A 12,155-nucleotide genomic window follows, 5' to 3' on the forward strand; every position below is an offset into this window, starting at 1 on the left:
TGGAATATCTGGTCAGAAGAAAACTTATGTCTAGTTCTAAGCCAAAAAAAAAAAAAACATGCCCACAGAGGGCCTGTGTTGATAAATAGGCCAAAAGAGAACATACATTATATGGTCAAAAGTATTGCCTTTACACGCACATTAACTTTAATGGCATTCCAGTCTTATGCCGCATACACACGGTCGGAATTTCCAGCAACAAAAGTTCGATGGGAACTTATTGTTGGAAATTCCGACCGTGTGTAGGCTCCATCAGACATTTGCTGTCGGAATTTACGACAACAAAAATGTGAGAGCTGGTTCGACAACAAAATCCGTTCTCGTAAATTCCGCTCATGTGTGGACAATTCCGACGCACAAAATTCCACGCATGCTCTGAATCAAGTACGAGACGAAAGTGAACGGTCTGGTAAAATTAGCGTTCGTAATGGAGATAAATACTGAGATTATTACTGAGTTGGCCCAGCCTTTGCAGCTATAACAGCTTAAACTCTTTTGGGAAGGCTGTCCACAAAGTTTTGAAGTGTGTCTATTGGAATGTTTGACCATTCTTTCAAAAGCGCATTTGTGAGGTCAGGCACTGATGTGGGACAAGAAGGCCTGGCTCACAGTCTCCACTCTACAGTAATTCATCCCAAAGGTGTTCTATCGGGCTGAGATCAGGACTCTGCGTAGGCCAGTTAAGTTCCTCCAGCCCAAACTCGCTCATCCTCATCTTTGATTTGTGCACTGGCGTAGGGTTGTTTTTCAGGAGTTGGGCTTTAGCCCCTTAGTTTCAGTGAAACTAAGACATTTTTGACAATTTCATGCTCCCAACTTTGTGGGAACAGTTTGGGGATGGCCCCTTCCTATTCCAATATGACTGCACACCAGTACACAAAGCAATGTCCATAAAGACATAGATGAGCGAGTTTGGGGTGGAGGAACTTGACTGGCCTAAGCTTAACCCATCTTTTGGAAGAATTAGAGCGGAGACTGTGAGCCAGGCCTTCTAGTCCAACATGAGTGTCTGATCTCACAAATGCGCTTTTGGAAGAATGGTCAAACATTCCCATAGACAGACTCGTAAAACCTGTGGACAGCCTTCCTAGAAGAGTTGAAGCTGTTATAGCTGCAAAGGGTGGGCCAAATCAATATTGAATCCTCTGGACTAAGACTGGGATGCCGGTAAAGTAAATGTGCATGTAAAGGCAGGCTTCCCAATACTTTTGTCAATATAGTATATGTGAAATATCAGGCCATATAAAGATGTACATTAAATATTAGGCCACAAGAGGACTAATGCAAAATATTAAGCTAAAAAAGGGTCAGTATCGAATATCAGGCTACTAGAAGATCAATGTGGAACACCAAGATAAAAGAGGGCTAATAGAGAACATCAGGTTAAAACAGGATGCTATATCAGGCTAAAAGAAGACCAAAGTGAAATATCGTAATAAACGGAACCAGTATAGAGCTATAGGTAGAAAGAGAACCAATGTGAAAGGTTATTTTGAAAGGCAAGAACGCGGTGACGTCATTGCGTACGACGAGCATGCGCTCGTCACATTCGATGCCGTCACCGCCATCTTGTTTCACCCTACCTATGCAGTGGAAGCTACCGTGCATGTGTCAAAGTCAATTCGAACATGCGCGGGTTTCCTCGTGCACACGCTCGGTTTACTCGGGAAGAAAGCTCTGCCAGCAGTCTTCTTGCTGGTTCTTGCCAAGCGTGTGTACGAGGCTTAAGGCTAGGTTCACACTAGCTGTGGCCGCGGCTCACAGCAGGGGGTCCGTTGCCAGGGCTGTGTGAACTGGCTCCATTGAGAGCCGGGCACACTCTCCTGTCATGCAAATTGGATGTGGTGAAACCCGATTCCAATTCTCATCAGTGTAAACCCAGCATGATATAAAAATGCTTCCAATTACTTATAGCTGAGAATGTGGTATGGCTCAATTTAAATGTGTACAATAAATACAGCACATATTGAAATTCCATTAAAACAACTAACTGCAGTCCCTCTTTCACTTAGTTATAAACACAATGCAGCCGCTTACATTTAGGTTTCAATTGAAATGCTTGTCTGATTTCTCAGTAAATTAACTACGTAACAAAAGGTGAATTAAGTGCACATATAACACAGAGAGGCCAATGCTCAATTATTCTTTCAAAGTTTGGCAGCTCCTCCAGGCCAGGTCCGGTAACGAGAAGGCAAGCAGCTCTCAGTGGCAGTTAATTTAGTGGTTGGACAGGATAAGGGGACACCTCATGCCTCCAGTTGAAATGATAATTATGACAGTGTCAGGCTGACTGGAAAGAAAGCTGAGGGAGATCTTAAAGTCTAGACTGCAGAGTGTGCAGAATTCCAATGCAAGAAGGTAGAAAAGTGATAGCAACAAGAACTGTAGAGCAGACACCTTGAAACAACTCAACAAGGAGAGACAAGCTCCTACTATGGCATCAGGCAATGTTTTGCTACTAACAAAGAATATTTTTCATATATAATATTCTAATGAATTTCGTAAAAATGTTAGATTTTAAAGTCATAAATTCCTCGCTGGCAGATGTACAATTAAGTTGTTTAGGTATGTTCTGTATATATACTTTATATATGCACATATGTCTATAAGCCTTCACACCATAAATATTGAGAAAAAAAAAAAACAAGTGGTTATAATAATCCATGAATTTTTAAGCATTTGTTGTGAATCCTTCGAGTACAGAAGCGTTAGCCCGAACACATGGATAACTAAAACGCAGTTTGGGAAGAATTTAGCTACAATGGCCTGCTGTTCTTGGCAAGGCTATATTTTCACATCAAAGACATGATTGCTGTGAGCCCTTAACTCAGTGGTTCTCAACCTTCTAGTGCCGTTAATAGGAACAATCTGATCAAAGATGGAAGATTTTTCTTGTTTCTTATCTGGACAAAAAAAAATCTAACTGTGAGCCTAGGTTCACACTGCTGCGAATTCAAAATCGCGGTAAAATGCGCGATTTTACCGCGATTTCGCGGCCGCGATTTTGCCGCGATTTCGGCCGCAATTTAATGTAAATCGTCCCGAAATCGCAAAAAGTAGTACAGGAACTACTTTTTGAAATCGCAGATGCGGCGTCGCACTGATTAGGACAGTGCCATTGCCGACAATTGCTGGCAAATGCCGCCGATTTGAGATGCGATTTGACATGTCAAATCGCATCTCAAATCGTTCCAAATCGTACCCAGTGTGAACCAGGGCTGAATGTGGTTTCTGTTTGGGAAAAATCATATTTATTGTAATGCCCATGTGCCAGGTACAATTTGAATGATATGCAGAACAGTCTGTCATGAACGTTTGTTTTATATTTGGTATATAAGGCATGTGGTAGGGTCACAGGCATAAACATTACATCACTTCCTGCATGCAGAAATTGAACAGTAAAATATGATTTTTCTAGGGCTTTCTAACAAAATCTGTCAAGTCACTGATGGTACTATTGCATCCTGAAAATAGTAAATTTTTCTGAATTTTTGTAGAAAAATTTTAACAAAATTATACCCACATATGACTATCCTGAGCACCATCTTCTACAGTCTGGCTGTCAAGGGTGATGCCACAACACCTGTTTTCTTTGGGCGGAATGATTAGCACAATTATACTCTCTGCAACCCTCTTTTTCATGGCCAAACTTTCATTCTGAATCACGTACCTCCTAGCAGCATGCAGACAATGCTGTCATAGAAAACTGAATGCAGCTAGGAGAGGTTCAGAGTGCACAGCTCACTAGGCCCAACAATGTTTAAGGGGTCTCTGATCTCTAATTGGTCACTGCTCAAAGTGCAGCCCACCCAGCTCCCTCTCATTACCATGACCATCTCACATGGACAGCTTTCGGACTCCTGAGGCCCCGTACACACAGTCGGACAAAACCGATGAGAATGGACCGAGGTTCAGTTTCATCGGTCCAAACCGACCGTGTGTATAGCCCATCGGTCTGTTTTCCTTCGGTCCAAAATTTTAAAACATGCTTCAAAACCGAACCGATGGACCGCTGCCCGATTGGTCCAAACCAATGGTTAGTACAGAAAGCATCGGTTCAAAACCCGCGCATGCTCAGAATCAGGTCGACGCATGCTTGGAAGCATTGAACTTTGTTTTATTCAGCACGTCGTGTGTTTGACGTCACCGCATTCTGACCCGGGGATTTTGGAACGATGGTGTGTACACACATCAGACCATCAGGCCACTTCAGCGGTGAACCGATGAAAACGGTCTGTTGGACCATTCTCATCGGTTTGGTCCGACCGTGTGTACAAGGCCTGAGAGTTGTAGTCTCACTGGGTTACACAGGATGCCCAGCCAAATCATACAACCAGTTTTTGAAATAACAGAATTTTTTTTGCCCTGTGATGATGTCCAGAGCTGTTTAATTAAGTGGCAAGAAAACAATACTACCAGTGTTACTGAATGATGAGAAATGTATACACATTTTTTTTTTATTGTGCCTGGAGTTCAGCTTCAGTGATACCATTGCACAAAACATTAGCCTTGTAAACAGCAGCAATAACTTGCAGCACAGCAATTACATATGTGAATACATGGGTTACAAAATTGTTATAATTAATTGTACAAAAAATAAAAGTCACACTTTATGGTCTAAATTCTAGCTTAAAGCAAGGCATCCAGGCAAATGTTTATGATAAATCCTTTGTTCCAGCTGTGTATTTATCAAAATCATATGTCTTTAACAACTATAGTACTATTCACTTTATTTACATTTCCGAATTACCATTAAGAAAAGATGAATGAAAGATATCCTACTCTGCACAGTGCTGATGTCAGTCTCTTTGCTACTTGGGAGTTATTTGTTACAAATCTGTGCCTACCCCAGCACATAAGAGAGAGATCACATCCTGTACATCAGGTCCAATATGGAAGGGATCAGTGGCAGTTTCCTATATTAAGAACTGCCACAATCCATTTGTTAATTTTACATACAATGGCCAGTTTACATCTCACTCTTTAATTGAAAATGGTGCAGATAGACTTGGATCAGGTTTTCTATACCATTATGATAACACATGAAACTTGAATTCTTCCTATTTCATGTGTAGGGCTGCTGATCCGGCCCTGTATACATGTAACCAATTGAAAGTGCAGTTACAGGTGTACAGCTATGGCATCTGTCAGCCTGCCATTGATGTTTACATGCAGCTGTCTGAGGCTCTACATAAACACTTTTGACTCTTGGACGCATAAATATACTGATACTAAGATTTTAGGAGGTTACAGGTGCAGAACTGTGCACATGGGGATCTACTGCAGCTGTAACAGTTACCCAAGCATGCACGCATACTGAGATCCTAATATTTGCTATCCTTGATATTTGCCTGGAATTCTGCTTTAATAACTGGCAAGGGCAAAAAAAATAGAATCTTTTCAAGTCTATGCTGAAGCTGGCACGTCCTTCTCAGAATGTCTTTTAGTGTGCCAAAAAAAAACCCTATGAGACAACGTCAGACATTTTGTTCTCATGCACCGCTATGCTATGATTAGGCCAGGTGCAGTTTACTTCAACGCACATTTAACTGGTAAGTGGATGCTATTCATTTATAAGAAAAAGGAAGCACTTTCCAGTGCACTGTTTAGACTGAGCCCTAACAATGACATCAACATAAAAAAAGAAAGCTGATGAAAATGACCAAACATGATGTATAAGCAATGGAAAATGCTGCACAATTGTGTCTAAACTGTGCTACCAGAACAAACACAAGATAGTTGTTAAATCTGTAAAAATGAACATGCTAGACCTAGCACAGTGCTTTAAGTCCATACTGATGTTAACAAGAAATGTTTATGCCACATTTGATTGTGTATTGATTTGAGGCGCATTTTAGTGGTTGTTTCTGCCAACTCACCCTGACATAATGGCACCTCTGAGTTCCAGTCATAATAGCCCTGAGGACGGCGTAAGCACATTGCAGAGTTAATTCCAATGAGTCGATAGCCAGGATTGCAAGTGAAGCGAATAACTCCTCCAGGTGGACTGATGACGGGACCCAGGACAGAGCCGTGGAGAGGAGGACGTTGAAGACTGCAGTATGCAGCTAATAACATACAAAGTAAAAGTGGTTGAATAGAGGTCTTCATTCATTTTCTTCAGAAATCAGGACATTTAAAAGTTTAATATAGAAACCAAAAACACCTTATTTATCACACTTCAAATTAATTTCTGAATACACCTTATTTTTTATGTTCAGAATTGCTTATATGTTTGTATTTATTATTAAATGTTGCTAAATCTATATGTGATGGGAAATGTTTACGAGATGTACAATTAACCGCACTTTGTCATGCTGTCAAGAAATCACTGTTTAATTTCGTCAATTTTCTCATGTGCACTAAGCTAGCACCAAGCTCAAAAACTATGTTCATTATTAGAACATTTATAAAACATATATAGCCATTTTTAGAACAAAACAAAGGTGTTTCCTTTAGTATACAGACATTTTAGTATAATTGTGAAATCGGGCAGTCGTGGCTTTTCCTACTTGTGTTTAATTTAGAGGAGAAGTACAGCCAAACGAGCTTCTCCTGTGGATCACAGTAGTGCAGTTTGTTCTGCACTCCTATGACCTGTCACATCACAGAGCCTGTCCAAGTTCGGGAAAGAACGCGACAATGAAGTGAGGATCCACCCACATGCCTGGACTGGCATCCGGATTAGCCTCTCAGCAAGGGTGAGAGCCTGATCCAGGCGCTTCCACCCCCTCCAACAGCCCACGGGGGGGGGGGAGCAGAGCACAGAGAGTGGTGACTGACAGTCACCAACTCTCTGCTTAATAAGCCCTGAGAACTGAGTGATCAGCGGTATTTGATTACTCGGTTCTCAGTGTTAGAGCCGGCGGGGGACAGATGCAGCACTGGACTGATGCTGCATCCACCTAGGTAAATATGATTCTACAAAAAGAATGAACCCCATAATTCTCTTTTTAACAGGTCCCATTTTAAACAACATATAAACTTATTTTTAACATGCTGCAGTGTATGTTGTTTTTACATCCTAATGATATCAGATTTTATAATGTATGTGTTTCTTTTGTTTCTTGGTTGTAAACTTTAGATTCTGCTGTGTGTGTCATTGTTGAAGGGAACTGCTTGTAGCTGTACCTTGGCTTATTTATTACAATAACAGCGCAATAACCTCTTTAAGGGATTGAAATATGTAACATAATAAAACAAGAATGAATATGTAAAACAAAAATAATGTCTTTCTGCCTTTTACCTATTCAAACAAATATAATAGTTATATGTTAAAAAACAGATAAATCTATCTGACAAAAACAAAAAAATAAACACAAGACAAATAGGCAAAAAATAGCCTCTTTGGTACCAATAATGTTATGTAACACTTACAGTAATACTGGGCAACTAAATAGTACACAAGGGCAAAAACTCACAAAATATGCAGATCATCTAAACTTAATTTTTTTTATATTTCATTACAGTGTCAAGTATTTTATGCGAGGTTTGTGCCAAACATATTCCCATACTTAATCGTTTTCACATAACCTGAGTTATAACTGATACATTTTTTAAATACAGCTCAGTTTGCAGAGCTTGCTCCTGTGGTTCTCTGGGATTTGTTCCATATATTCTTCCAGAACATGAAGCACACATTTGCATATATTTTTCAGTTCTTTGCTTTCGAAGGAGTCGACAGCTAGTGCCGTGGTGGGCAGTGGGATTAATAAGGGGCCATCTTGCTGAAGATCCCCCACATACATACACCAAACATACCACAACATTCCTTGAAAAAAATAAACTAAATTACTATTGGCAGCTTACAGTGATAATATAGGAAATATGTGAAACATCTAAGGGACATATTTATAAAGCAGCAAATGTGACATTAACTGCAGGTAACTCAATCACTGCCGTTTTATATGTATGGACCAGAAGGATACAGCACTGAAAGTTTAGTGAATTTCCCAATAACTGTTTACAGTGCCTTGAAAAAGTATTTATACCCCTTGAAATGTTCCACATTTTGTCATGTTACAACCAAAAACATACATTTATTTGATTGGAATTTTATGTGAAAGACCAGCACAAAGTGGCACATAATTGTGAAGTGAAAGAAAAATGATAAAATGTTTCCCACATTTTTTACAAATAAATATCTGAAAAGTGTGGCATGAATTTGTATTCAGGCCCCTTTACTCTGATACCACTAAATGAAATTTAGTGGAACCAATTGCCTTCACCTAATTAGTAAATAGAGTCCACCTGTGTGTAATTTAATCTCAGTATAAATACAGCTGTTCGGTGAAGCCTTCAGAGGTTTGTTAGTGAATCTTAGGGAACAACCAGCATCATGAAGGCCAAGGAACACACCAAACAGGTCAGGGATAAAGTTGTGTAGATGTTTAAAGCAAGGTTAGGTTATAAAAAAATATCCCAAGCTTTGAACATCTCATGGAGCACTGTTCAATCCATCACCCGAAAATGGAAAGAGTATGGCACAAATGCAAACTTACCAAGACATGGCCGTCCACCTAAACCAACAGGCTGGGCAAGGAGAGCATTACTCAGAAAAGCAGCCTGGAAGGGCTGCAGAGATCCACAGCTCAGGTGGGAGAATCTGTTAACAGGACAACTATTAGTCGTGCACTCCAAATACACTTCAAATTGCTCCAAAAATCTGGTCTTTCTGGAAGAGCGAGTGGCAAGAAGAAAGCCATTGTTAAAAGAAAGTCATAATAAGTCCCGTTTTTGCGAGAAAGCATGTGAGAGACACAGCATGTGGAAGAAGTTGTTCTGGTCAGATGAGACCAAAGGTAAACTTTTTGGCCTAAAAGCAAAATGCTATGTGTGGCAGAAAACTAACATTGCACATCACCTGGAACGCACCATCCCCACCGTGAAACATGGTGGTGGCAACACCATTTTGTGGGGATGCTTTTGTTCAGCAGGGACAGGGAAGCTGATCGGAGTTGATGTGAAGATGGATGGAGCCAAATACGATGCAATCTTAGAAGAAAACCTGTTAGGCCTCGTAGACACACGATAGGTTAACCAGAGGACAACGGTCTGAAGGACCGTTGTCCTAGGTTAACCTATGAAGCTGACTGATGGTCCGTCGTGCCTACACACCATCAGTTAAAAAAACTATCATGTCAGAACGCGGTGACGTAAAACACAACAACGTGCTGAAAAAAACTAAGTTCAATGCTTCCAAGCATGCGTCGACTTGATTCTGAGCATGCGTGGATTTTTAACCGATGGATGTGCCTACTAACGATCGTTTTTTTCCCATCGGTTAGGAATCCATAGGTTAATTTTAAAGCAAGTTGGCTTTTTTTTAACCTAAGATTAAATAACCTATGGGGCCTACACACAATCGGTTTGGACTGATGAAAACGGTCCATCAGACCGGTGTCCTCTGGTTAACATATCGTGTGTACGAGGCCTTAGAGTCTGCAAAATAACTGACACTGGGGCAAAGGTTCACCTTCCAGCAGGACAACGATCCTAAACATACAGCCAGAAATGCAATGGAATTGTTTAGATCAAAGCATAGTTATGTGTTAGAATGGCCCAGTCAAAATCCAGTTGAAAATCTGTGGCAAGACTTGAAAATGGCTGTTCACAGACGCTCTCCATCCAATCTCACAGAGCTTGAGCTATTTTGCAAAGAAAATGGGCAAAAAATGTCACTCTCTAGATGTGCAAAGCTGGTATAGACATACCCAAACAGGTGATTCTACAAGGTATTGACTTGGGGGGCTGAATAGAAATGCACGCCACACTTTTCAGATATTTATTTGTAAAATATTTGGAGAACCATGTATCAGTTTCTTTCCACTTCACAATTATGTGCCACTCTGTGTTGGTCTATCACATAAAATCCCAATAAAATATATTTATGTTTTTTGGTTGTAACATGCCAAAATTTGGAAAATTTTAAGGAGTATGAATATTTTTTCAAGGCACTCTATAACTATTTCCCAAGTTTTTTTAGTTATTAAAAAAAAAAACGTTTGGAAGATTTTTATTCTCTATACATGGTTACAGACATTAAAGACATGACAATGGGTACTTGACATAAAAGAACTACACTTGGTTTAATAAGGCTAAACTACTAAGTCGTTTATATTAAGTAGTGAAACTAATTATACTATAATTATATAGCAAACTGATCTTTTGCATGTCAGTATAGAAGACAAAATAAATCAGCATTTGCTTTTATTTTAAATAAAAAATTATAACCTCATGTCACTACACATCTTTAAGCTGCTTGGTTCATCATTCTTACCTGAGTAGCGTATTTTGAAACCCTTTCGACTATAGGCATGGTCAGACATCCAACGGAGAAGAACCTTGTTTCCAGTGCTAGTAAAAGTCATGGGAGCTGAATAGTTGCCACTTAATGATGTAAGCAGTTGACTCTGACCAGATGGACCTAAGAAAAGCAAATAGTGCTATTTAACATATGAGAGCTAACCAGACAAAAAAGTGCAATACATGGCGATATAGGTCTACAGATAACAATCTAATCCTTTAAACATTTAAAAAAAACTAGGAGTGTTGATGAGCTTTTGGTTGTGTTAATGGCAACAGCATGTGACCTATGATTGCCCTCCTTCTGGCCAGAATTTTACCTGCTTTAAGCAGGTTTTGCATTCCCAAAGACTTGTAGAGAATTGAAAATCAGCTTGAAGCGAACAAATACCCATCAACCTATGACCTTAGGTTCTTCTTTCACTTAGGCTTTGTTCAGCACGATAACTGTGACACTTTGGAGACTTTGTGACACAGGCCTGGATTCAGATAGGAGTTACGACGGATACGCCGTCGTAACTCTGAGTGTGCGATGTCGTATCTATGTGACCGATTCGTAGAATCAGTTACGCATAGATTTCCCTAAGATCCGACCGGCGTAAGTCTCTTACACCGTCGTATCTTAGGCTGCATATTTACGCTGGCCGCTAGGTGCCGCTTCTGTACATTTACGCGAGGAATATGCTAATTAGGTAGATCAGCCGATTTAGAAACGTACGTCCGCCCGGTGCATTTTTTTACATTGTTTACGTAATGCTTTTTCCGGTGTAAAGTTACCCCTCATAAAGCAGGGGTAAGTCATGTTAAGTATGGACGTGGGAAACGACCGAACAGCGTCGTATTTTACGTTGTTTGCGTAAGTCGTTCGCGAATAGGGCTGTACGTCGAAAGCATTGACAGTTTGCGGCGTAATTTGGAACATGCGCACTTGGAAACCTTCACGGACGGCGCATGCGCCGTTCGAAAACACCGTCAAATACGTGGGGTCATGGGAGTTTTACATAAAACACGCCCACTACTAGCCACATTTGAATTAGGCGGGCTTACGCGGACACATTTACACTACGCCGCCGTAACTTAGGGCGCAAGTTCTTTCTGAATACGGAACTTGCACCCTAAGTTACGGCGGCGTAGTTTATCTGAGATACGCTATGCCCACCGAATGATACGTAAATGTATCTGAATCTGGGCCACAGTGTACTCATGGTGGACCTACTTTGGATCGATGGGCAGCAGTAAAAAAACAGAATCGGGTTTGTTTACATCAGGCTACCCCTAATCCATCATGTTTAGGTCAATAAAAAAAAGAAAAGGATGCAGTCATTAATTTTTCCATGCCTAGTCAGACTTGGAGGTAGGTGGATGTAAACAGATACACATGCCTTTTGCATCCCACCTGCCCATAGAATTACATAAGGATTCCGATCAGGTCCTCCTGGAAAACTGACAGGTGGACATAATCAGAAAGCCTGTGTGAAAGGTGACTAACAATTATATTATGCAGGATAGTTTGGCCTAAAATATATTCATTCATCTGACCATTCACAATCACATTCCAATATGAAACCTAGAAACTGTGCAAGCGGTGACTTAAAAAATATAATGCTTTTTCAACAGGACAAACGGCAATGTGCAAACTGCAGAATCCTGCAAAAGATTTTAGTTGATTTTAGTCAGACCACAAAAGGTATTTGATTATTTACATAATACTTTACAAATCATTATACTCTTACTGATAAAGCTGAAATACAGTTTCAAATTACTTAGTTAAAAACACATTACTAAGCTAAGCCTTTTCAATGATATCATTATGTTTATTTTGAGGTTTGGTTTAAAGCTGAACTCCAGCA

The 12,155-nt window shown here is 40.2% G+C and overlaps 1 protein-coding gene across 1 annotated transcript in view; it reads right to left on the reverse strand.

Moving 5' to 3' along the window:
* Nucleotides 1-12,155, reverse strand: part of CSMD2 (CUB and Sushi multiple domains 2) — a 1,186,454-nt gene that overhangs the window by 51,805 nt on the left and 1,122,494 nt on the right. The window contains exons 48-49 of the mRNA XM_040337101.1: nt 10,280-10,426; nt 5,880-6,068 (exon numbers count right to left, since the gene is read on the reverse strand). Of these exons, the coding sequence (XP_040193035.1) occupies nt 5,880-6,068; nt 10,280-10,426 (336 nt within the window). The remainder of the gene's footprint in view (nt 1-5,879; nt 6,069-10,279; nt 10,427-12,155) is intronic.

Source organism: Rana temporaria, chromosome 2 (assembly GCF_905171775.1).
Source record: "Rana temporaria chromosome 2, aRanTem1.1, whole genome shotgun sequence".
In the NCBI taxonomy this organism is placed as follows: domain Eukaryota; kingdom Metazoa; phylum Chordata; class Amphibia; order Anura; family Ranidae; genus Rana; species Rana temporaria.